Here is a 27,431-nt window from a genome sequence, read left to right on the forward strand (position 1 = left end):
CTGTGCAGGGCCCGCTGAGCTTTAGGTTTTGCATAGGAAGCCGCATCTCTACCTGGGATTCAAGTGACATCAGGGGTGTGAGCCCCAAGGGAGCAGCTTCCAGAGGATCTCTGCTCTCTGCAAAAAGTCTGTCCCTCCACTTCACCCCACCACCCCACCCCCACCCCACCCCAATAGTTTTTTCAGATCTTTATCCCTCAGCTGCTTCTGGTTGTTGTTACTAGGTTTTGGTTCTGCTTTGTTACCTCCCTCTCCTCTTCCTACTTATGTCTTTTCAATGTAGGTTGTGATTTTTAGGAAATTTCACTCAGTCACCGGCCACACTTTCACATATTTTACCCTTACACAGATTTTATCTTAGTTTGTGTATCTTTTACTTTGTACATTAACTTGTCAGTTCTTTCAATCTTTTTTTTTTTTTCATTTTACTGATATGTGAAGATGTTTTTCTTTTGGTTTCCTAGTCTTATTTTTTGTTTTGATTTAGAAACATTCTTTTAAACATGTTTAGTCTTTGTTTCTTTGAAGTGTCAGGTTTCTTTTTGTTGCTTTCTTAAGTTTTAATTTAATCTTATATATTTTTTTAATTGGAGTTCAATTTGCCAACATATAGCATAACACTACCAGTGAATCTTATACTTTTCTAATAGTATAATTCAGGAGTTGAGGATTCCCTCCCCCTTCTTTTCTGGATTCCCCCTCTGGATTGAGAGAACTCAGCTGACATAAGGATCATACGCTACACCTTACAAAACAAACATTTGTTTTGATAGAATTATTAGATCCTTAGGGGAGGAACTTACAATTCTAAAATCTTCATTCTTCAGAATGTATGGCTTTGCATTTTGGGTAGAAGCCATCATAAGCGTGCCAATAGGGACAGATGAGGAAAGTCACACAGGGCAAGGGCTCTCAACACATAATGCCCTTGGCCTTGCCTTGGTGAGAAGTCAGTGATAACTTCATGAGGGGCATCCATGAGGATTATTCCAGTAAAATCTCTGGCGCCATTTTATACTAGCCTTTTCCAATTTACTTTTAAAAAATATAATCTACTTCCTTCCTGAGAGCATTAGGTAGGATCCTTTGGGTGTAGCCACCCCAGCAATTCCAGCATTCTGGGCCAAGGGAACACTGGCTTAACAATTGGGGTGTTGTGCCCACTGGAATCTTGTTAGGCCCTGTAGCGGGCAGTGGGACTGCAGATCATACTTCACAGATGGTCACTTTCACCTTCCTGTTGTGTTCTTTGTCACCTGAGAGGAACCTGAAGCTCGAGTCCTTTATCTTTTGACCATCACCTTGAGGGAGAACAGAAATCTATTCACCTTTCCATGGTTGACCCAGATTTCCTTAGGTGGTGTCTTGATCTACCTTCAGAGCTTAGGTCACTTTGCTCATACTTTTTGACAACTCCCCCTAGCCCACCCTTCTGTAGCAGCCTTTTTTTTTTTTTTTTTTTTTTTTTAAGATTTTTATTTATTCATGAGAGACACGGAGAGAGGCAGAGACATAGGCAGAGGGAGGAGACTCCATGCAACCACCTTATATGGGACTCGATTCTGAGTCTTGGGATCACGCCGATTTCGCCCTGAGCCGAAAGCACACACTCAACCGCTGAGCCACCCAGGCGTCCTAACAGCCCTTTTCAAGCATCCTTTTTCATCCTATGAATCAGGATGAACTTACTTCTTAAGAGGGAGGATCTCTCATGGAGTCAAACACATCTTCCACTCAGGAAATGATGCCACCCAAAGCCCTTTTGATTTAGACTGGACGAACAGGCCAATCGGCCTCTTGGTTGATGCTCTTTGGCTATTTTACCAATAAAACCCACTCCAGTGAAAATAGCCTCGTGAACTTGAATAGTTACGAGCACACTGGAATCTCCGCTAGTAGTTTGGCTCAGTGCCCCCAACTACAAACTGATGTCGACATCCTGTTCTTTAGGATGGCTAAACCTTGCCAAGTCTACCGTAGACTCATGGTTATGGGCTACACATTAGCTCTATAATCCTTGCAAGGCCAGTGGGAATCAATGGTTCCTTGCTGGGATTTCCAGCAGCGATAAAATAGAAGTATGTCCTAGTCTTTTAGAGCCTTTTCCTTTAAAGGTTTGGGTACCTTTTGGGGCACCTGGGTGGTTTAGTCAGTTAATAGATGGACTCTTGGTTTTGGCTCTGGTCATGATCTCAGGGTCCTGGGATTGAGCCCTGAGTTGGGCTCCATGCTCAGCAAGGAGTCTGCCCCTCCCTCTGCTCCTCCTCCAGCTTCTCAAAATCTTAAAACTTTTTAAGTGTACAGTTTTGAGTTTTGTCGAAGTACAATCCCATAATCACCTGCATGACCAAGATATGAATTCCAGTGCTCCGCAATTCTCATGCTTCTTAGTAGTCAACTCCCATCTCCATCTCAGTAAGCCACTGATGTGTCTGCTATCCCGGTTTTTTTTTTTTTTTTTTTCCCAGAATGCAATTTAAATGGAGCCTTGAGGCTGGTTTTTCACTGAACACTACTTCTGAGATCCATACATGTTGTTTTTAATCAGCACTTCATCCTTTTTATTCCTAAGTAGTACTCCATTGTATGGCTGCACCAATGATGTATCTATTTACCAGTTGGAAGGCTGAGTTGACTTATTTTTGGTGACTGAATAAAAGCTGCTCTCTCTTCACCTACAGGTTTGTGTGAACAGGTTTTCATTTAACCTGGATCAATACCCAGGAAAGTGATAACTGTGTCACAGGGGATTTGTCAGAAATTACCAGTTTTCTAAAGTGACCTTACAATTTTGTGACTTCTCCAGCAATCTGAGTTTGTTGATCTGCACTCTAACCAGAATTTTATAGTTTTAATAGGTTATGTTATCTTACTCTTTATATTTTCCTAATGATTTATGATAGTAAGCATCTTCTTACGTGCTTATAGGAATCCATTTATTTTCTTTGGTAAGAGAAATACATCTTTTCAGATCTTTTGCCCATTTAAATTTTTTTTTTTATTTGCATTCCAGGTACCAATCACTTATTGGGCATTTTTCTTCAAGCCTATACCTTTAAAGATCTGATACCATCTTTAGGATAGAGAAAACACTTGCTTAATGCAGGAGGAGGTTCCTCCTTCAATTTTTAAGAATTTTAAGGTCTCGATCTGTTGAACTGGGAAGAGCCTTAATGGATAGCTGGCCCTACTGTTATTGGACTAGTTACATTTGGTAGGTGCCTTTCAACTTTTCAAACAGCTACTTTTCATTCTTGCTATTTCAGTTCATCTTGTCATCCCCTCAAGTCTTTCTTTCTTTCATCCAAGTTTGGTACTGTGTGCGTCTTTTTCCCACGCTAAAATTCCTCACTTTGAGCAAATGTGTCGCCATCTTATTCAGACATATGCCTTTTTTAGATTCCTAAAGTTCCACAAGGTATTAACCCTATACATTATATTCTTAACTGAGCTTTTACTTCTCACTCTTATTCAACATTCAGGAAGGCATGGACCTATTAACAGTGAAGTTTAAGTATTCTGTTGGCCATTGGGCTAGTACTTGTTGCTCAGTGCATCATTTCACAACTGAGAACCTTCTGGTTTTATTATAAAAGAAACTGGTGCTTCAAATAATTCCTTTCAACCTACAGATGATTCCACTATTTCCTAGCTTTTAAAAAAAAATGAGGGGCAGCCCAGGTGGCTCAGCAGTTTAGTGCCACCTTCAGCCCAGGGTGTGATCCTGGAGACCTGGGATCGAGTCCCACATTGGGCTCCCTGCATGGAGCCTGCTTCTCCCTCTGCCTGTGTCTCTGCCTCTCTCTCTCTCTCTCTCTGTGTCTCTCATGAATAAATAAATAAATAATCTTAAAAAAAAAAAGAATGTTACATGTAACACTGTAAGCTTAAGGTGTGTAGCTTACTTTGATGCATTCTGTATTGCAACAGGACTACCATGGAGTGGTATGTACATTACATAACCAGCATAACATTATCTATATTCATCATACTGCACATTAGATCTCAGGTTTATTACTCATTACAAGTCTGTACCCTTAAACACCACCACTCTTACCCACTCCCACTCCAACCCTTTGGGTACGATCATTTTACTGTTTGTTTTTTTTACATCTTTAACTTCTTTAGCTTGAATATAAGTAGTCTTCATACAGTACTTGTCTTTATGTTGCTTAGCTTAATGGGCTCAAGACCCATCCATGTTGTTGCAGATGGAAAGGTATCTTCCTTTCTCATGGACAATTTAACTTATTTAATAGGTCTCCTGTTTACAGGATGAAATGTGTGGCTTGATCTTAGTATTTATTTAGATTCATACATTGGTGTTTCCTTGTTTTTTTCTTTTCACCCCGTTAATTCTTTCATTCAGTGAAAGACTCTTCAAATCCTTTCTGGAACCTAGTAGGATACAAATAAATGGCTAATATTATAGAGACAAATCTATGATCTCATATTCTTCCAAAAGCAACTCTGGAGTTGCAGAAATATCCTCCAGGAACTCTTTGTTACCTACTTCAATTTTAAGAATTCTAAGATCCGGAGAAATCACAGGTTACACACCTAGAGTATTAAAGCAAGGATTCTAGAACTGGGTCACACTCCCAGATCCAGTTTTTTCCCCTTAAATATAAGGAATTCTAAAACATGTTGAATGGGAAAGCATATATGATACTAGAAACCAAAAATCAAAACCCTACCTTGAACATCATGATGAAAGAAAATTCATGGGTGAATATAGCCAATTATTGTTTTTTTTTAAATTATTGTTAATTCAAGCAGGTGTTTTATAGTTTTGCTGTTTTAGGCATGTAGTATGTTTTATGCATCATTACAATTATCACAAGGGTGGTACCAGTTATTTCTAAACTACTCAAAAGCCATCCTGGTGGCAAAAACATTTTTTAAACTGTTGAGGACATGCCACATTTTCTCCTTTCCTTAAGAAAACGTATCTTTTAGATGCAGATAAATATAAACTGGTCACTGAGCACTGTTTTGTTTTTTTTTTCCTTGACGGAGCTTCTTATATTCAAAACATACTTAAAAAACATACTTTTAACTACCAAACTACCTGTTTGACTGATCAATAATAGAATATAGGAGAACTGACCCAGAGTATTCACACGTATTAGTTGCTTAATGCTACTGAGGAATTAGGTTATTTAGGAACTGAAAAGTAATTTCAAGAATTTCACCGCTGGAGACACCTGGGTGGCTCAGTGTTAAGCATCTGCCTTTGGCTCAGGGCGTGATCCTGGAGTCCCTGGAGTGAGTCCTGCATTAGGCTCCCCATGGGGAGCCTGCTTCACCCTCTTCTAACTGTGTCTCTGCCTCTCTCTCTGTCTCTCTCATGAATAAATAAAATCTTAAAAAAAAAATTTCACTGCTGAATCCCCAACTAAAATTTTATTTCCTTGAGCTAAATAGAACATATACAGATCCATTTAAAAAAAAAAGTCATCCTGTTAGGCAAATTCAACCTGCTAACCTAGTTTTAGTCCAGAACCAAACCAGTGATAGTCAGCAATTACATAGCCACCAGGTGAGCTTTCTTGATGGTTCTTTGTGGAATAAATGAGAGAAATAAGGTGTCTAAGTACCAATGGAACAATTTTCTTCCTAACCCAAGCTAGCCACTGGTAGTCATCTTGTCCTAGTTGGCTCATTAGATTCCTGTGTGCTTGTCTTCTCTGAGAAAAAAAAAAAAAAAATCTTATCAGTTCTTATTTCAAACATGTCAGGTGACTATTTTCCCACAATACCTTAAGCTCATCATTACTGGGGGAAAAAAAATTGTTCCCAAAACTTTTAGTCATGAATGAGTACACAACAACATCTGGATATTAATTCCATGGTGCAAGGATTTCCTGCAAAGTACCTTTAATATGTTTGCATTGGCAGCAAGCATTAGGATGTGCTAATTTTGGCACCGTAAGTTAATATGTGTAGCACGACACATTCGATAGTCACCCCAACCAGTATTTATCCATATGAATAGAAAAACTGAACAAAAACATAGTTCTGATAAAGGCTGCATTCATAAACCCAGTACAGTTTAATTTTTTTCACAATCGAGGGCGCTATATAGGATTGCTTTGTTAATGATAAATAAAGACAGGAATTATTTAGAAAATAAAGTACTTCACCATTCTTTACTGTTATATATTAAGTGTCTTGCTATATAAAATATACCCTCAAGAAGTCAAAATATTTGAAATCAGTGTTTCAAATAAAAATCATAGCTATGTTACTGTTCAGCAACTCCATTCAAATAAACATGGTACTGCGTCTCAAAAAAAAAAAACAATGTAGCTGAGGCAAAAGCTTAGAAGTTTGCATTCTGGGCGTATAAAAGAAACACCTCACTCTGCATCCTTTAAGACTGCCACTCTGCTTCAGTAATTTGAACCTGCCACATCTTTAACAGGTAAAGCGCTGTGCTAAGAATATAAAAAGTTATAAAAAGGCAATCATAAAAGATTAAATCTTGGTAGGCATGTCAGCTTTCTTTTAATAAAAACAAAAATAGTCATTGTCATCTAGTTAAATAAGTCTCTTGTATAGAGTGTTCCAGTTATTGAAAAAGGGCCCTTAAAAAACCCAACTGCCTAAATCTTAAACCCTACCCCCTCTTGCCCCATAATACATGTTTGAGGGAAGTCATTTAATGTGCAAATTGGCAAAAACAAATGTGGAGGAGGGGACTTCTTGAAATGACATGCCCGATCAAGTCTTGGTTTATTCTTTTACAATATCAACTTCCAAAAAGTAAAATAACCAAAGTAGTCCTAAAAATACACAAAACAGACCTTCATCTTTGCATTCCTTTCCCAATAAACACAAAAAGTATGTACAGCATGTTTAATAATATGCAATATGCAAAAGCTTTGTGTTGCTGTTAGCAACATCTATACCCACCCACCCTCCTTATTCACAAGTGTACCTCTACTAAACACAATTACATCACTAAGCCTGTTAGTTTGAAAGGGTCTTAATTTGTTAAAACTGGAAAATCTTTGTATAGGGGCTCCACTCATTAGACTCAAGGTTATAGACTTCCACCGTATTCAGAAATTCATTGCCATCAAATCCTCCCACTGCATAAATGGTGTTCCCTACAGTCGCAATCCCAGCGTTACTCCTTGGTGAAGTCATGTTTCTCATCATCTTCCATTCATTTCTAGTTGGGTCATACATCTCCACACAACTGATGGCATGAGAACCATCAAAGCCACCACCTACAAACAATTTTCCTAAAAGAGAAATGAACCAAGGTAAATTTAGAATAAGAACTAAATCTGTTTTTTGCTAAAATCAGTGGTTCTTAGTAAAATACCTGCTCATTCTATCAGAAAGTACTCGTTAAATGCCTCACTAATGTTTAAGTGCTCTCTCTCTAGGAGCTGTGGATACAAATAGAATAAAATTGATAAAAACTCATTCATACATGAAACTCAGGCAATTTAAAAGGAGAGGGGTAACATCTAACTGAAGTGTAATTCCCACAATTCTTTGTGTGGGCTACTAGGATTACCATCTCACAGATGAAATGAGGCAAAGAGAGAGAGAGGTGGCAATTCACCTAAAAATGCAGCTAACTAGCAGCAAGCCAAAGTACTTGTGAGCACTGGAAATTTTTTATCAGTCCAGTGCCTAAGAACTAAGATTCAAAAGAAGTTACAGTAAAGCAGATTTCAGTTAACTAAACATTTTGAGCTTTCAACTATATAAAATTATTTTGGCACAGAAACTTCCTGGAAACAGATCAGAGTTACCACTGTTTTCAAATATATATGCAATAATAAAAATTCATTATTTTCTCATCTGTCAATCTGTCTGCATCCATATATTATAGAAGAACTGACAAGCTTCAGGGTGGGCTGTAGGTTACAGGCCAGTAGGCTACTTGATGGCATGTCTACACATCTATGCCTTTAGTAGTTGAGCCACAAGTTTAAATCAGATTCTGCTTTATTCCTAAGACAATGCTAACTAAACTCATTATTATAATTACATAATTAAACATGTAAATCAATAAAATGAAAAGCTGCACCTACATAAAAATAAGTTGAATGCTTTGGAAAGACTTGTTAAATTAGTCTTAAGTTCTGCTTCCAATTAGGTATGGAGTAGATAATTAGATGATCTAAATTTGCTTTGCAAATCAAAGTCTTTGAATTCCTGCTCTAAAGGAACAGACTCCAAATGATACATTTTGCATATAGTTTATGGAAGAAAAGGACTTAGAACTTCATTCAGTGAACCCAAGACTAGTGTTTTGATATATTTATATTATTATTATTATTTCAAGTAGTCTCTGATTAGAAAAGACTTCTAAAAGACAAGCCGTCAATCCCTACTGCATCACAAAAGATGGCTGCTTCTGAATTCTAATTATACAACTATATAGTTATCACTGATGTTCTCTTGGAATTTTAGAACAAATCCTTGCCAGTCCATATTCCTCACCTTTCCAAATCCCAACACTCACCATCAAGAACAGCTACGCCAGCTCCTCGCCTAGCCACATTCATGGGTGCAATTAAAGTCCAGGTGTTGTTTTCAGGATTATAACGTTCTACTGTGTTCAGGCAATTCCAAGACTCTGCACCTCCAATTATGTACAAATAACCACCAAGCTCACAGACTGCAGCCTGGTGTCTACCTATAAAATCAAGTTTAGCCAAAATTATTACTTTATCTCCCAAAACTAGAAGTTGTATGATACATATTGTTGATTCAGAAGTCTTAAAAAAAAAAACAAAACCAAAAACTTTAAGAACCAAAAAAGAAAAAAAGGCAACTCACGAATGTTAAGAGGAGCACAGCTTGTCCACGACTTTGTTACAGGATCAAACACATCACAGTTTTTCAGTCCTTTTTGACCATATGGATCAGAGCCACCAACAATGTATAATTTCCCATTCAGAGCACATACTCCTATATGAATATAAAATAAGGTTATAGATTGACAATTTAATTGTATTTAAATATGGATTATCCCAGAAGAACAGTAATTTTACCTGCATTACAACGGTTAGTTCTCAATTCTGGAACAGGAGTCCAGTCATCGATGCTTGGATCATACATCTCTCCACAGCTCAGGTCATCTGAGTGGCCATTCGATCCACCTACCACATAGAGTTGGCCCTGTATCAAGAGAGAGAGAGATTAGACTTTCTGCCATTCTGCAGTTACAAGAAACAGCTGAATATGTTTCTTCCTTCAACATAATACACTAACCATGAGTACAGCCATTTGAAATCGAGCCCTTGGTGTTCTCATAGGGGCAAGAAAGGACCAGTGATCTGTATGTGGATCATAGCATTCAACTGTTCGAAGACATTCCTCTCTGTTATAGCCACCTGGTAAAAAGAACCATCAAGATTTAAGTTTAAGATACTAAACTGGACCAGTTTCTGGTCCAAAATGATTTAAGTAATCTGCACAATGAGAAAAAGAATTTTTATCCATGAACTTACTAAGGCCCCATTAGCTGACGTTTTAACTAAGGGCTTATAATGGCCAAACAACATGACCAGTATGAATAAACTGCTTAGTCTTGGCTTGAAAATAAGGACAGAACAATTCAGCTACATTAGAGTTTAAGAATTAGAAACAGACATTTACTTAAATGTTAGGCAATACAGTAACACTTATTTTTTTTAATTTCTTGGTCTTTAAAGTGGAATGCCAAGAAAGAAGGCATATTAAACCCCCTCTTCCAAGGTTCACATGTCACAAGCAAGCACAAATGTCCGTTTGAGAGGCTTAGCCAGTTGAGAGTTTCTAAGAAAACCCTCATCCTTCTGTTCTTACCTGCTGCTATGAGCTTGCCATTCATCTCTGCTGTCCCCAGACCAGATCGTGCATACTGCATGGGAGACATGGGCTTTTCTATTAGCTCATCTGGCTGCATCTCAAAGCTTAAACTTTTAATTAGTTTTGGAGTACTCGTTGGTGAGCTCTGTGGGCTGTTTCGCCCGTGAAGGAAAATGACACAGAATATACCATCCAGCACAGCCAGGCACAAGTAAGTATTATCTGTAAGCACAAAAGTTTATGTTTAGGATGTAATTATTATTACTTTTGGTTGCTGTGTGACCCTGAATTGGGACTCCAGATTCCAGACTGAACGATCTGCTGTTTTCCAAGTTTAGTTGCTTCGGAGTTTTTTCTCCACAAATAGTCACTTTCAAAGTTATTAAATGGTTCTCCTCAAGACTTTTTCTTTAAAAACAAATAACTCAAAGATAATCTGACAAGTGTAATATACTTACTTGAAGTCTTTTCCGAAGCAACGATTTTCCACTCATGCTTAGGGCTTTGTACTGTAGCATTTGGAGAAGAGAGACATCCAGTGGAACTGCTACTTAGCGGCTTATGGCCATTCTCACGTGGTGGCTTTTTCTGCAAAATCAAGAGGTAGCTACAGAAACCTAGCCAAAGACTATACCTGGTGTACCTCTGTTCCTTTGCTATTCCACAACACTGAAAAAACAGGAGTATTTTTCACCTATGTATGACCTATATAGCATACCTAAATTTAAGACAAATCAACACTTTCCAACTGTCACAAATTATTGGCATACTTCCATCTCCACTTGTAATGAAACAACTACACCTAGACAAGGAGCCTGGTCAGGAAAAGCTCAACTTAAGCCAAAAAACAAACAAAAACAAAAAACAAAACAAAACAAAAAACCAAAAAAGTTGCATATCAAGTATCACAATACCTCAATGGAGGAGGAAAAGAAGGACCCCCCCCATTATCTACATAAGCTCACATACTCTTTATATTAAGTACAGAATCATCTTCCAAAAGAAGTTATTAATTTAAAAGGGTATGAATTATCTGAAATAATACATTTAGCTCATTGTCTCTAAGCAACTGTGAAACCTAATTAAATCCTATGTATGGAGATCTTTCATTCAATGCCAGCAAAAGTGACCAGACATTTATCCAATCCAGTTCCTCTGAGAAGTTATTTTCCAGGACAAAAGTGGCAGTTAAAAAAAACACTGAATGGCATTTTTCTTCAGGACCACCTTATAGGTATTATAGCGTGCTTTTGACAAATCAAACTACATCAAAACACAAAAATAAAAAATAGTAACCAGAAGTGGAACAATAATACTAAAAGAACCAAACATTCACAAAAGTAGAATACACAGGTACACTAAGAGGAGGAGAAATGGGCAAAGCTATAAATTTTCAAATGACTGTAAGAGAATTATATTTTGTTCTTGTGTATGAGTTCCCTTTGATGGTTTTTTCCCAATTACTTTAGCCCTTGACACTTTAAAGGATACAATCATACAGAACTAGAGGAGTCAAAGACATCCTAAGAAGAACTACCAAATGAACAGGTACCACCTTCCAGTACCTGACCAAATCTGCTTATCCCCAGGGCCAGAGCCACATGGGTAGGTAAGATTTATAGCAGAAATTCCTATTTTGGGGGAAATAAAAAGCCATGTAACACTCTTTAGAGGAAAAGATTTTGGCAGCTACTTGAAACTGTGAAAAGTTTGGTCTGGGCCATTTTTACAGAATATGAAGGCTATTTTGAGAAAAGGCAGAGAATGTACCATGTTAGCATTAAATCCTACTTAGAAAAAAAAATTCTACTTAGACATTATATACCTAGGTATATAGGCGCTTTATTCACATCATCTCTTTTAATCCAGTAAGGGCAGTACTGTCAATCTTGTTATAGGTAACAATACTCAGAGAAGACATGCATTGCCTAATGCAACACAACTAAAAGATTAGAAATTCTGAGTATAAAGCCTTTTTATGACAGACTTGTGTCCTCTGCTACTAGAAATTACAAGGTACATAAAACCCCATCCTAACCTGTGGGAAGAAGGGATCCAAAGTATTATATATTGACGATGCTTATATTAAGAGCATTTATCATAGTAAGAAAACTATTCTAACATCTAGACTATAATTGAGAAAAAAACGTGAAAGAGAAAAGCATGGTAACAATGAAAACCACTAGGGTTTTTTTGTTTGTTTTGTTTTTTAAACAAGTCATACAGAAATGCTGGTTAATTCCTTTATATTCCTTCCGAAACATTTTCAAACACCATCCTTTCTTCTTTATCTTCAAACTTTCCTCCATCAACTTCTCTCACTCAGCCACCCACTGGTCCCACTTTCTTTGCCTCTAGCTCCCAGGGGGTAATCTCTGGTGACTGTTTCTTTTTCAGACACTATTACTTCTTAAGCTAAGGGATCCTCTTTGGAACCTATACCCACTAAAGGTTACCAAGTGGCCTCCCAAAACTAATGCGAAAGAGAAGGTATCTATAACCCTCTTCTACATAACCTCTCAAAGAATGATTTGACACAGTTAACTATCATTCTCCTATGCTCGCTAGCTTTTTAATGTTTTGATTCTTATTTCCTTTCCTAATGGCTTCTTCTCAAACCCTTTTCCTATTTTTCAAGCCTAATGTGTCCCCTCATCCTGTTTTACTTCATGATCTTTACCCAAGGAACCACCTTCTTCTAATGAGTCACAGTCAGAATCCCACCTTCTCAAATTCTTCCCTTTCCTTCATTTTCTTATTCTAAATGATCACTAACTTTTGAAACTATAAATGTCTACAGTCTACTCTTCCTCCTTCAGGCCCTTGGATCAAGCACTCATCATTTTATAGCCACTGGCTGTAATAGTCTGTAAACTGTTCTCACAAGCTTTAGTCTACCTTTGTACTTGGTCATAAATAATTGAAGGGTTTAATGCAATCATTTAGTAGAGTAAGAAAAATAAAAGGAAACAAACCACAGATCACCTAGAGTCCCGTGACCTAGAGACTGCCTACCTGATAGTTAACCATGTGTCTAAAATACGACCAATGCATAGATTTTTGCTATATAGAAATATAGTAATTTAATCAATCCCCCTATTGTTGGATTATTGCCGTTTCACGCTTATTGAAGTTACAAAAATCTCTCTTCGTATCACCCTCGTACCTGGTCTAAAAATCTTTGAAAGTTCCTCACTACTATAGAATCAAGTGTAAGCCATCAGGTGGCATTTACTTACTTTTCCAATCTTGTGACCTGTCTCTCACATACATTTCTGTCTCCCATACCTAACATCATGGCCTAACTTATCAGGCACTCCAAATTTGCTTATTGAAAGAGTAATTTTTTTAAAAAAATGGTAACATCTTTAGAGTTACGAGGAAAAAATATCCTAAATGCTCAAAATGCACAACTACGAACAAATTTCTCAACTAACTCAAACCCTGACACTTTTTGTGAAAATAAAGATATTTGGCCACTACTGACACAGAATACCTGAGTACCTAATGTTAGTTCTATCATGTACTTGGTAACTATTAAATAAAACCACTCCTTAAAACTGGGTTAACTCAGCCTACTCTAGTTTATCCTTCATAAATACAATACTGAGCTAAAGGTCAAACAAAAGAATGCATACTATATGACCATTTATGTACATTTCAAACATAGGCAAACCCATCTATTGTTTCAGAAGTTAGAATAATGGTTTCCTTCTAGGTTGTATAGGGAAGTGACTGGGAATGGGCAAGGGAAGGCTTCTAGAATGGTAGAAATCTCTTCTTGAACCAAGCAGTGTTTAAACTAGTGGGTTCACTATTTGACACTTATGATTTGTGTACTTTCCTGTTAATTATTTGTCCACAGACTAAAAAAAAGTTTATACCTGAGATTTTTGAAAAAAATCTGGGTCTAACAACACTCATTTGTCGCAAACAACTATGTTTTGTAATCTAACTCAAAAAATCAATTTCTACATTGCTTCATCTTATTGGCCTTTTCTCTTACTACCTATAAATCCTATTCATTGAGGAAAAAAAATCTCAATGTGTTGAATTCACTTCTTTTTATGTGGCAAAAAAACAGTAGTAACTGTCAAAATGATAGGCTTGTTTTGTCCCGAAAATGTTTCTGTTCAGTTATACCAATGAAATTCTTCCACTTTCCTTTATTAAAGGAAAATTTCAGTACACTATAAAATGCTCTAATCACATTTTAACCTGAGGTTACCTCAGATGTGCAATGTGTACCTGCACAAACTGAATGTGGTCATCATCACTGCCAAACACCTCAGCCTGTCCATCTAGTAGGTTCCCATCAAGCAGCTTGTGATCAGCTGAGTAGTACAAGGTTTGAACCTGCAAAACAGCAACAGAACACCCATGTGGCTACCGTCTCCATGGCTACTCCACTAGTATGAAGATCACACAAATGCCTCAAGGTAACCTCCAGTGTGCTTCTTGAACTTCTTGACATCTTGCTCTGGCAGGATCCCGAAGTAAAGAAAATACAGGTCATGGTTGTAAAAATTTAAAAAACAAAAATCAAATACAGAATCTTCTAATACTGGCCGAAGAGTCCTTGGCTTGATTGGCTTGAAAGAAATCTTCATTTTCTCATAGCTTCTATTATATAGCATTAAGAAAAAAGCACTAGTACAATATATATAGGCTCTTAAAAGAATGTACATATTTACAATTAAATATGGAATATGGTTTACACCTTTGAAGTGGTCTGATTTGCATTAACATATTTCTGTCCTGTAGGCAACGTCAAGAAAAACAGATAAAAAGCAAATGCAAAACGCAAACAAGCTGTAGATACTTCCCTTAGCAGATGCAAACACATGGTTAATGCACCTGATTTTCAAGTGGGAAATGATATAAACTTAAAGATCACCTGTTAGCCTTCTTAGACCATAATAACAGTACGTTTAAAGGTCTAACAGATTTGATAAGCCTTTAGTGAATCTGAAAGGCTTAAGTGAAACGACAGATGCAAGGTCACTCCACTGCTCCATCTGCATATGTTTAATTCCCACCATTTCGCCATCAAATTTTTCTTGTGTATTTTTAAAAAGTAGCCCAAGTTAAGTGAGTCACTATATGTATGAACAACACCATTGAAAAACACAAAGCTTTAAAGATAGAATCCTGTAAAGGAGTAAACACCATTAAATCATCATCGTTCTCTGCCCACAGCGGATTTTTCTTAGGAGAACTGGGGCAGGACTGCTGCTTCTTTACGTGTCAATACACTTGAGGTTTCTTCTTGTTTCTTCAGTCTTGGGTATCCTAGTTTTGTTAATAAACCTATGGGGAGATAAATCAATGGGGAGGAACAACCATTAGAAGCTTTTACCTACTTTTAAATTTAAAGCAAAAACCTGTGAAGAAAAATTAAGAATCTACAGAAAATTTCAGTACCACCTCCCATTTCTAAAGCAAATTACATGCTACTTAAAGGAAGTTAACAGCACATAATAAGCAAAGAAATAAAAAAAGAAAAGCAGAAGACCAAACTGAACAGTTCATTCAGCTCACCTGGACACCCCCCCTGTTTCTCAGCTTAGGGGTACCTATAGCAAAATTTAAATTCTTTAGGGTCATGGTTATAAAATAAAAGTGAAAGGGAATCCTTCATGTTATAGCAAAATAATTTTTAAGAATTGTTGAATCCCATTTACTTTAAAACTAACCTCTTCCATCAGCTCTTCCAGACTGTCTCCATTCTCCCAGATGCTACGCTGCACCCAGTTGATTACCTTTGTATACAATTTGCCATTGCTGGGTAAGCAAACATTATCTTCAAGCATTACCTCCAACTAGAGTTAGGAAAAAACAGCAACACATAGATCAGTGTTGAGTCTCTAATTCTCAGCTTAGTACTCAATTTCATAATAAAACGGTCACAGATGCCCAACTGCATTCCATACATTTAGTCTAATTTACAAGAAAATCAGTAGCCAAAAAATAAAACAGGTGGGCAGAAAACTGTTACACTGCTAAAAGTACAGTATTATTCCTATGTACTGTTTTCTTTTTGCAACTGTTACTTACATGCTAGAAACATGGACAAAGATTCTGTGCCTGGAACTAAGTACCTCTTTATAGATTTTTACTCCTTACCTTTAGCCGTGGAAGTTTAAGAAACTCTTCCTCTTCTGAAATTTGTAACAAATGCTCCTGAATATAAGCATCAACCTTATTCAACAAACGGGAGTCTCCCATACAACTTGCAAAATTTCGGTAAGAGATGCAGCTGGTAACATCCATTCTAGATAGTAAATAATCACCACAAACCTTGGAAAAGAAACACACAATACCAATACTTACATAGGTTTTATTTAACAAATATTTAATACTCAATGTATAAGCATTATGTGTAGATATAAAGATGAATCATAAACCACTGCCTTAATTGAACAACTTTATCATTGGGAAGAACATATGCATACGAACAATAAACATTAAAGAATGCTATACAAATGTCTCAGCTATTGAAGGAAAGATGCAACACACTGAAATGCTGTGATAATGCATATGAAATATTCAAATAAGTATTTCCAAATAGAGTAATTAGATAAGACCTATCATGAAGGCAATATCTGAGCTGGGATCTATAAGAAAGATGATGTTGAATGCAGAATAGAGGAAGTAGGGAAGAGAGATACTGTGAACAATTTAGTTTGGCTGGAGCAAAAGATAAATAGGAAACAATTTTGGAAAGACAACAACAATATTAGGGAATACCGGTGATGCTAACTTGAGGAATATGTGCTATAAATCATACAAGGATTTTTTTATTTAAGAGAGACAGATAGTGACAGAAATAGCAAGAGAGAGCACAAGTGAGGGAGAGGGAGAAGCAGGCTTCCCACTGAGCAGGAGTCTGATGTGGGGCTCAATCCCAGGAAGGTGAAGGCAAGTGCTTCACCAACTGAGCCACCCAGGGGCTACTCTAGTATAGAAGGATTTTTAAGCAGAGAAATGACATTACAGGAGAGATCAGGAAACTTCCCCTTAAAGGGCTAAACAGTATTTTAAAGCTTTTGGGACATACTGTCTTTGTTGCAACTACTCAACTCTGTCACTAGGTGGAAAGCAGCCAGGGACCATATGTAAATGAAATCTGTGTTCCAATAAAACTTTATAACAGGCAGCTGGCTTGATGCTTGCAGTATACTGACCTCCAAATTAGAGAATTAAATGCTTTTTATCTTATGAATTATGAAGCAGTTCTCAAGGACGTTAAATTCTAGAAAGAGTCCTTTTAAAGAGACACTCCAAAGGGTCGACGAACAAATGATCTGGGAATATAAGTTAATTAACTCTTGAGACAAAAGAGTATTTTACACCCTGCTATCAATGACTGCTACAGCTACCTGGCCAAGAAGACTACTAGAAGACCAAGGGTTTAGCTTAAATTATCCGAGAGAAGTATGACCTTGCTATATTATTGTAGCTAAATGGTTAACAAATGGTTAAAATAACATTCACGGGTGGGGGTGACTGGGTGACGGGCACTGAGGGGGGCACTTGATGAGATGAGCACTGGGTGTTATTCTATATGTTTGCAAATTGAACACCAATAAAAAATAAATTTACAAAAAAATAACATTCACTCCTCTATAGGAAAAAGGGGCCATTTTTAAGCTCTTGAAACTGACAAATTGCTTATTTTTTTAAAAGAAGATTTATTCATGACAGACAGAGAGAGAGAGGCAGGCTCCATGCAGGGAGCCCGATGTGGGACTCAATTCGGAGACTCCAGGATTATACCCTGAGCCGAAGGCAGACGCTCAACTGCTAAAACACCCAGGCGTCCCTGACAAATTGCTTATGATAAATTATGCATCCTAACCATGAAAAAGCAGACTTGTTACTAACAGTCCCCCTTATATGTTACTTCTGGTACTCTACCTGCTTTACTCGGTCCATCTTCAGCTTTTTTGCTGCAGAATAAACATCTTTTACCAATTCTTTATCAGCTTTCAACCTATTAAAAAAAAAGTTATCACTTAGGATACTAAAGCCTTAAAACAGATAGTTAATTGAAATAAATTTAGAGAGACTTGGAATTTCCTGATGGCATCTCCTAATTATACAATTATAAAGCACTTACTGAGCAGTGTAGGCATAATTCAGTAAAACTTCAACAGCTTCTGGATTGAGATCATCAAATTTAACATGAGAAATTCCGTGAGGATCACTATCACTATTAAAGATTTCAAATAAATAGGGGCTGCAGCAAGCCAGGACTGCTCTGTGTGCTAACATCTCATGGCCACAGACCTGAAATTATAAGGAATTAAAATTAGAAGTATTGTGGACTATGTATTTCTCTAGCTAATTACCACATTAGATTCCTTATCTAATGTTTATAGGTAAATCACTTTTTTAAAGTTATTTCATGAAATGCCTACCATGAAAAATAAAATAAGCAAATCTAAGAACTTACTGCTTTTGGTAATAAAATATCATTTTTGTAGGTTTCCAATTAAGTTTTAAATACCTGAAGTCGAACATCACAGAACTGGCCACTTTTCCTCAGAGCATTTAATTTGGCAACAGAAGACTCAATAAAATTTTCATCTTCAAACATTAAATATCCATTGGGAATCATTTTTGCTTATAAATTTGGCTATAGAGCAGAAAGAAAGCTGTGTTACTTTACTTGTGAATGATGATTTTTATAATTATATCTTGAAGAATAATATGGTTTATTTTTAAATTCCATCCTATCAACACAAAAATGTTATTACACAAAAACACTGCATAAACACTGGCACTGAATGTCCAAGTGTTTGTGCTCCCTAAACTTTGGTCCTAAGTCTTTTAAAGGATTCATACAGCGGTGAGTATCTCAACACCTCTGTCTAGGTTTCCATACACATTCACTGCAGAGGGAAAAGGTCAACCCAGCCCTGCCCAAACCCATAGAACAAGCAACCTAAGAAGCCTGGAAGGACGTAAAGTTGTAATCACAGGTTTCCCTCATTTGGGCTGCTTTACTCCCAAATGACAAAAATGATATATAAGACAAACTTAACTTCTGTTCCCTTTGCAAGGTTCAGATATTAGAAATCACTTATCTCCAAAGAATAGATATTAGAAACAATGTTCTTTTTAAAAATGCCCATTTCACCTTTACTTGTGAACTGACAAATGGCTATACAAGATCTATCATTAAAAAGCAGTAATAGATTTCAGTTTGAGCTGACTTAATTCAAAACGATCTGCAGAAAGAAAAAAATAGAAAAATGTTTTTTTTTTCTACAAATGATTATTGACTTCCTCTTCAAGAAAGTTATGAAAGGCTATTAGTGTACTGGGCACAGTCTTCAGAAAAACAATGTGTCTTAATGTTGCACTGGGCACTGAATATTCACTTACCTACTGAACTGGCAAGAAACGGGATTTCTGGGACTTCTTAGATATTCCAAGGACAAAGGAGTGTTAAAACTCAGCACTTCCTCAAGGTATGAAGACAGGTGGTTGAAGTGAAGGCAGAGGTGTCTTAAGCTCTAATGGTGATTCCAAAACTATCAGGCTTGAAATGATGTAATCAAGTCCTTAAAAGCTATAGACACGAATTTCTTCTGTGATAATCATGCATCATAATCTGTAATAATGACAATGGTCAAAGACTGTCATTGATCTAAGAGGATCATACAAAGTCCTTAAAGAAATGCTGATGTAAATGACACAAATGCAACTATACATAAACATTTTTCATTTAATCTGCAACTATTCAGGTGATCCAAAAACAAAACAGAACAAAAAGAAACTTCCCTGGAAGACAGGAGCTAAAAATGTGTATCATTTAAGTGAGATATACAAGCACAAGATTAGAGAACAAATATAAATATTGGTTAACTCTAATATTCTTTATTATTAGATTGCAACACACAAACATGATCTCTCCATTTTCACCAGACAGCAAGTAACCTTTGGGCATCATTCTTTTTTTTTTTTTTTTAAGGTACTTTTTTTTTTTTTTAATTTTTATTTATTTATGATAGTCACAGAGAGAGAGAGAGAGAGAGAGAGAGAGATGCAGAGACACAGGCAGAGAGAGAAGCAGGCTCCATGCACCAGGAGCCCGACGTGGGATTCGATCCCGGGTCTCCAGGATCGCGCCCTGGGCCAAAGGCAGGCGCCAAACCGCTGCGCCACCCAGGGATCCCTGGGCATCATTCTTATACATGTATACATTGTTAAAGTCAAACCAGATACACTGTTCTGCAAAATGTGGTCTGTTCTTCCCAGCCTCTGTACCTTTGGTTCAAGTTGTTGTTCTTTTTGGAATACCCTAAACACAACCTCTGCCAGATGAACTCTTCCCTCCATAGAACCCCTGCCAAATTCTTCCAGGTGTGAGAAGTTTCTCCATATTTTCCACATACTGAACCCTCTCTGCAAGGCATGTGTAATCTTCCAGCTGGCCTGTTCTGGATTGGGCCTCTGTGGAACTACTTATCTTCCTTGATTCAAGGCCTTGGAAGGCAGAGCCTGTCATGTTCATCTTTGTATCCACCCCATCTCCCTACTACCAAAACAACTAGCCTGGAAACTTAAATATAAAGATGAGTACTTTGTTGAAGTGAACCAAATAAACAAAAGGGAAAGTACTAATACGTGTTCTTTATACGGTCCTTTTTCTCATCTGTAGTAATAAACTACTAATGGAATCAATTCTGGTTCAAACCACATCTTCAAAGTAATCATATTCAGTCTCCCTACCTCCATTTCCCCCCCACCTCCATTTCCCCCCATTTTCATTTGTCATCAACTATAAGTGTCAAATTCAGGAAACTAGAACTAAATAAATAATTTGAAAGATGTGCATAGTTTTTAAAATGGACATCTTAAAATTTCCTGGATTTTCCTTATACATCAATCAAACCCAGAATTCTAACAATTAGGTTCAGGTGAATGAAGAATCACTTAATCAAGAACCCACTGAAGGCTGGTCCAACTCCAATTGAACAAACTGTTAAATTCAACACGCACAATCTGTAATGTAGCTGGATACCACATGCCCTAACTGGTTTCTCCATAACTTAAGTTCTATTTCAAGGATACCCTGCCTGAGTAATTCTGACTCAGGTTGGGACTGCAGTCAATGCTTACCCCTGCAACGAAACTGTATCATATCATTACGTAATAATGATTTCTTCTGCTCTACAGCTGCATCTAGATTAGTTCTGCTTTTAAGAAATCAGTTCTAACAAATGATTTCCAAGTACCACACAATTCTATGTACACAGTACATTCCATCCTAAGGAAGCCTTCAGACATTTTTAGCCAAGACCCAACGCAAATTAAGAAAATCTTTGTATATATGGTATATACTTGGGTCGCCAATCCACAGACATGCTTGGTAACTCCTCACTTCAGTTTCATAAGCTGTTCTTAAAAGAAGGGTTGGGGGGGGGTGCGGAATCCCTCCACACCAATTATATTGCTATAATTAAAATATGCTTTTTGAAAAATCATAAATTTATGATATGGAGATTTATGAACATCTTAAACACTGACCAGTTTTATTTATTCAGTGTTGATCTGTAAACTAGTCTTCATCTAACCAAAAATAAAAATGACATCTATTTATATTTTATAAATTGGAACTTTTTTTTAAACATTTTATTATTTATTCATGAGAATACACAGAGAGGAGACAGAGTGGCAGAGGCACAAGCAGAGGGAGAAGCAGGCTCCATGCAGGGGGCCCGACGTGGGACTCGATCCAGGGTCTCCAGGGTCACACCCTGGGATGAAGGCAGGCACTAAAACACTGAGCCACCCAGGCTGCTCATAAATTGGAACTTCTAACTTAAATTGTTTTTGGCCGCTTCAGTCCACTGGAAGAAAACACTGGAGAATTTCTGGAGCAACTCTAGGCATACAAATGTGTACAATATTAGTTTTGCAATAGAATGAGTTCTACATTTAGAACTTGAGGACTTTCTAGTACATCAAGGTCTTAGTATGAATTTCATCTCTTCAATGTTCTTTAATGATCATTTCAACTCTACTTGATTTTAAGAATAAGCCCGGATCCACCTGACATTTAAATTAATGCAGCAAATTTAGTTTATTCATTTACTGTCTTTATATGCTATAGGTCCCTACTCTCACCTCCCCCTCACCCCCAAATTGGAGGAGGTCATATTAACTCCTCCCTGCAAAATCATGTCTTTGAAAGTTCACAGTCACTTTCCCTCAAGTAAGCAATGGGCAAATTGAGTTTCAACCAATTCTAAAAATTCATGAGTCTTAGTTTGCTCTATGAAACTCAAACTCAGTAACTGGTAGAATAAAAATGTGGGCAGAATTTTTTTCTTTGAAAAGGCAAACCAAGCCAAAAGCCCCAACATCCTAGAGTTCCATAAAAGTATAAAACTTAAAAAGTTTTCTTTGGAATTTAAAGAATATGAAAACACTACTCCAAAGGGATATATGCACTCCTATGTTTACTGCACCATTACTTACAAGAGTCAAACTATGGAAGCAGCCCAAGTATCTATCTATAGATAAAAGGATAAAGATGTGGCATTATATAACATATATATACACACAATGAGATATTACTCAGCCATAAAAAAAAGAATGCAATCTTGCCATTTGCAACAATATGGTAAAATGCTAAGCAAAATATAGCAGAGAAAGACAAATATCACATGATTTCACTCATGTGGAATTTAAGAAACAAATGGGAAAAAAAGAAGACAAATAAACCTTAACTATAGAGAACAAAGAGATGGTTACTAGAGAAGAGGTAGGTAGGGAATGAGTGAACTAGGTAAAGGGGATTAAGAGTACACTTGTCTTAATAAGCACGGAGTCATATATGGAACTGTCAAATCATGATATTGTACAACTGAAACTAATATAACACAGTATGTTAACTACACTGGAATTAAAGCCTTACAAAATTTTCTTTGGTATTTAAAATACACACTCAGCTAATCCACCTTAAAAATTAAAACTGGGGTCAAATACAATATAGTCTGGTAAATACACTTAAGTTCCTTAGTATGGCCAGTGCAAGAAAATGGAGACACAAGCCTCATAAATGAGTAATTAAACTGCTTTAGTAACACTCAGAAGTTCACTTTTATGTTACCACAGGCCCCCAAAAGATTAGCTTAACCGAAACACAATTCAACAGGTCTTACCCAAGAGTTGTAAAAAAAGATAGGCACAATATGGCCTCCCCTCCAAATTCTTCTTGGGCCTTCAGTAAGTGCAATTTAAAATGTTATCTTCAAACTTTCAAAGCATCCTTAAAACTTCAAGGCAAATTACAAATATTAAGTTTCAAGGCACTCTTTTGAGGGCAGCCAACTCACAAAATAGCAATGAACTTTATTTTTTAAAGACAGATTTTATAATTATACAAAGTAAATTAATCTTTGTAAAACTAGAAGTTAAACATTCCCAAATAAATAAATACAAATTAAAAAAATAAACATTACCCATGTCCCCTCTCAAACTACCACGACTATCCATCTATATCAAAAAACTCACCAAACTCACTAACTTGCTTGCTCCATCCTCATTGTTCTGAAATTCTTAGATTCAAATTTATGGCACCAAACATATGGCAGGCACAATTTGGAATGGGATGCTCATAATACCAATAGAGTTAACTCCATTCCCCAGCCCTGAATACTTCACAGACCAACCAGAAAGACAGATAAATCAAGCAGTGAAAATAGTTCAAAAAAAAAAAAAAAAAGAAAGAAAATAGTTCAAACAAAAGAGGAAAGTGGTATGACAGCATACATATTCCAGAAACTGAAGCTGTTTCTGTTTCAATGGATTATGGTCTGCAGGATGCATATGGTAAATAGTGGGAGAAGAAATAAAGATCAATGCTAAGGTTTAAACAATGCCGGAGCAGAAAGAGATTATAGCAAGAACACTTTTAGAACTGGTCGGATGAGGGGGGGTCTAGAGGAACAGATAAAATATGGTAAGTACGGACGTTAAGATATTATATCCCCTTGCTTATTAGCTTGGTTTATGTGGCACCATCAAAATCAGTATCAAAATTAGAATTCCAAAAAGATTTAACCTTTATTTTTAGTTTGCTGCATGCTCAATGTTAGGAAAAAAGGGAAAAAAAGGAATTTGCTTTGGGGCATGATAATGCTCAGGTATCTGCTGGGTATCCAGGTTGATACCAAAAGTGTAAGAATACTGACCAGCTAGGTGGGAAAATACTGATAAGTTTAGAAATCATTTACAAGGTAGTAATTCAAGTTTACAAGTGCAGATAAGCATATATTTTATGTGTTAACAAAAACCCAGAGATCACTCCCTTGTTCTTAATTCCTCCATTTACACTCTCTAGCATAATAAAGTGGAAGGATCTCCAACCTTTTAGAACTCCTTCATGGAGATTTGATTATAAAATCATATTTTTTTTCCAAGATTTTATTTATTTATTCATAAGAGACAGAGAGAGAGAGAGGCAGAGGGAGAAGCAGGCTCCATGCAGGGAGCCTGGCGTGGGACTCGATCTTGGGGCTACCAGGATCATACCCTCGGCTGAAGGCGGCACTAAACCGCTGAGCCACCCGGACTGCCCTATAAAATCATATTGTTGAAAAGTCAATGAATGATTTTCAGCAGTACTTCATCTTAGTATCAGTGGTTAAGACATTTCCCTAGTAAGAAAACATCTTACATCAAAAAACCACATTTGCAAAACTATTCAATTGCCATCTAAAATATACCTTAAGCAAGAAAAAAATCCCACTCCCAAGTTAAGTAGCCCCAAAGACAGCAATTTAAAACTAAAATGAAAACCTGAGATCCTCTCGGGCTTTTTTTTTGGCGGTGTTGGGGTGGGGGGGGAGAGGGGGGTGTTAGAAAAACAAAACTGCAAATTAAGATAAATCAAGAAATTAATATCTATGAACTATAGGGATTTCATGTATTAGAAAAATTCAGAGGAAAATCATTCTGGGTCTGTTGTTCTAGTACAGTTTTACCACCAACTACCAAATTACAGACAGTTGATAAATGCTGCCAGCTAGCATTTAATGATACAATTGTTAATCCAATTCTTAGTGTTTGCCGCCTCTCCAGATACACAACTGCCCCCCCCCCCAACATCTTTAAGACACTAAGTTTCAGCACGATTATGGCTAAAACTATTCATCATTATGTTGTTATCCTTAAATCAACCTCCAGCGCGGGCATTATTAAAAGAAAATGCGGATTCTGGTAGTCTGGTCCACGCTGGACTTGTTGAACTGTTAATAGGACTAGGCTTCCAGAGTGGTTACTTATTATTAGACAGAAGATCATCACAAAGTCCTGAAAGAACAGCCTGATACCAGGGTATCCTAATCCTCCATCGCGGGCAACAGCCATCAGCAAACAAAAACGCGCCCTTTAGGCATCGGATTTCTACTTGCTATAGGTCTTGAAACGTCAGCGGCTTCAGACAATAGATCTGGCTGGTACGTACGGAGGAAAAAGCAAATCTGTTTCTAAAATACTTGTGGCCCGAGCGTTCTCACATTCAGCTCTCCATCTCCTACATGCTCCCTGATACTTTCCTACCTTCAAGAATGTGTTATAACGAAACATCGGTTTGCAAGATGCGTGTGAGAATGGAAAACGAGCAAACCTCTCCGCCGATTTCTTTTGTAAAAACAAACAAACAAAAAAAACAAAGTAGCGACGGCCTCCGAGTGGACTGAAGCGCCGGGTGGTAGCCCCGGGCCTTCCTCCGCGCGCGGCCGGGAGGGCGCCCACTCCCCAGGCTGCAAGGCTCGGCGCCCGGAGCCCGGCGCCCGCACACCCCCGGCTGGGATTGGCCGGCCACGCAGTCATTCAGCGCCGACACGTCAGGGCAGCCGCTCCCTCCCTCCTCCCGCCCCCTTCTCCCCGCGCTTGGCAAGAAAAGCGGGCAACGTGGAGCGGGAACAAAGGACCCCGCGGCCCACGGCGATCCGGGACGCGGTGCCACCCCACCCCAGGCCCGAGGCGCCCAAGCGGCCCGGGGCCGGCTCCGCGCCCCCACGGTCCCAGGGAGGAGAGTCCAGACTCTCGGTTGGATCCTGACAGCGGGAAAAGAGATTCCCGCGTCCCCCTCCTGGCAGGCATCCCTGCCCCGCGGCGCCGCGACCCAGCGCCCCCCCCGGACCCCCCGGGCAAGAACTCCCGCCCCACTGCCTCCGCCCCAGCTCTCTGCGGGGCGGCCCGTACCGGCCTCGGCCGCCGACGCGACGCGGCAACCATGGCAGCGCCGGGAGCGCGGGCCCCGCGCGGCACCAGCTCCTCGCCCCCAGAAGGCGGCGGCGGCGGCGGCGGCGGCGGCTCGGAGCGTCCTCCCCCGGGACCAGGACGCCGCTCCGCGCCCCGCACCGGCTCCCTGGCCGGCCGCACCATCCCTCGGCGCGGACTCCGGTCGCGCCCTCCTCCCCCTCCACCGACCAGGACCTGCGCATATTACCTGGTTCATCTCTGAAGAGATGGAAAAACTCATGTCTGGAGCTTCGATGGGGAGCAGGAGGAAGCGGGCGGGAATCGGCCCCTCGGAAAGCGCCTGGAGGCCGCGGAGGGGGGAGCGGGCGCGCGGGAAGACGAGCGGTCAGTCCGCGGAGGCTGCGAGGAGGGGGCCGCGCCGCCGAGGGCTCGCGGGGACTCGCTCGCTCGCTCGCTGGCACTGCCGCGCCGAGGCAGCAGGCGGAGAGACTGTGCCGAGCAGCTCTGGGCGACCGACCTCCACGCGCGTCCCGGAGACACTGCCGCCGCCGCCGCCGCCCGCTCCCGCCGCACCCCCTCGCACGTCACCACGTGCGCCGCCGCCGTCGCCGCCGCCGCCGCCGCCGCCGCCGAAGCCTCCCGGCAGCTTCCGGCCCGAACCCGTCGGCCAATCACACGCGAGCACGAGAAAGCGCCCGCTCGCGGCCCCGCCCCCCGCTGCCGGCCCCGCCCCCTCCTTCGCCCGCCTGGCTTCCTGCCTGCGCGGCTCAACTAGGTCAGGGCAAGGTGATCCCGGGGGGAGAGGCGCGGTGCTCGGGCGCCACTCGCCCGACTTATCGCGCTGTCGTCTCCTTCCCGCGCCTCGCACCCTCTCCTCGCCCTCTCGGACTGTGCCGGAACTGGGTTCCTCCGGCCGCCTTCACCTGTTCTGCCTCCCCCTAGGGGCACACTAGCCGGAGCTCAGACGTGGGAGATTAGGTTTCCCGACGTCAAATGTACATCCAGGCCACTGCCCCGGGCCGGAGCGGGCCGCGGTGGACCTTAGAGTCTGCAGCTGGCCGCGGGCCCTTAACCCTCGTCGGGGGGCTGGGGGGAGGGGCAGGCTGGGGGAAGGGGTGGAAGGATTCAGAATCCGGAAAAAAAGAAAAAAAGACCCACCACTGGAGAGGTCGGAGAAGGCCTTCCGTGGTATTAGTGTTGCGCTAAGAAAGCTGTTTACTTCTGCTTTTGGTCCCCCGGATTTCTGTTTGGTCCGAGCGTGGCGCTCCTTGGCCGGCCTTGCCCTCTTTTGGAAAAAAAGCAGCCTGGAGAACTATCCTAACCTCGTGGGGGCCTTTGAGACCACATGGCAAACTTAGGGATCCACGGGGCAGCTTGGC

The 27,431-nt window shown here is 39.5% G+C and overlaps 1 protein-coding gene across 3 annotated transcripts; it reads right to left on the bottom strand.

Moving 5' to 3' along the window:
* Nucleotides 1-5,843: 5,843 nt before the first annotated feature.
* LOC112648506 (influenza virus NS1A binding protein) lies at nucleotides 5,844-27,431 on the bottom strand. Of its 3 annotated transcripts, none has more exons than XM_035718481.2 (15): nucleotides 27,211-27,431; nucleotides 19,216-19,444; nucleotides 18,335-18,463; nucleotides 17,945-18,114; nucleotides 17,743-17,818; nucleotides 15,949-16,122; nucleotides 15,519-15,644; nucleotides 14,071-14,178; nucleotides 10,281-10,410; nucleotides 9,820-10,044; nucleotides 9,244-9,365; nucleotides 9,024-9,150; nucleotides 8,809-8,940; nucleotides 8,492-8,665; nucleotides 5,844-7,253 (listed from the first exon to the last, which is right to left on the bottom strand). In XM_035718481.2, the coding sequence occupies exons 3-15, from the start codon at nucleotides 18,443-18,445 to the stop codon at nucleotides 7,000-7,002; spliced, it is 1,929 nt and encodes a 642-aa protein (XP_035574374.1). In that variant the 5' UTR covers nucleotides 18,446-18,463; nucleotides 19,216-19,444; nucleotides 27,211-27,431; the 3' UTR covers nucleotides 5,844-6,999. The 3 variants fall into 3 exon arrangements, with proteins under 3 accessions (XP_035574374.1, XP_025285886.1, XP_035574375.1); XM_025430101.3 differs by lacking the exon at nucleotides 27,211-27,431 and adding an exon at nucleotides 26,300-26,669; XM_035718482.2 differs by lacking the exon at nucleotides 27,211-27,431 and adding an exon at nucleotides 25,405-25,613.

This window comes from Canis lupus, chromosome 7 (genome assembly GCF_003254725.2).
Source record: "Canis lupus dingo isolate Sandy chromosome 7, ASM325472v2, whole genome shotgun sequence".
Classification (NCBI taxonomy): Eukaryota; Metazoa; Chordata; class Mammalia; order Carnivora; family Canidae; genus Canis; species Canis lupus.

What these genes read in the sequence shown, in the direction of transcription:
- LOC112648506 (XM_035718481.2), bottom strand. Translation starts at nt 18,445, where the DNA reads ATGATTCCCAATGGATATTTAATGTTTGAAGATGAAAATTTTATTGAG. An exon ending in AGATGGACCGAGTAAAGCAG is followed by an intron (nt 16,123 to 17,742) that starts GTAGAGTACCAG and finishes TTCTTTTCCAAG; the next exon opens with GTTTGTGGTGATTATTTACT. An exon ending in TGGAAGAGCTGATGGAAGAG is followed by an intron (nt 14,179 to 15,518) that starts GTTAGTTTTAAA and finishes GCTGTTTTGCAG; the next exon opens with GTTCAAACCTTGTACTACTC.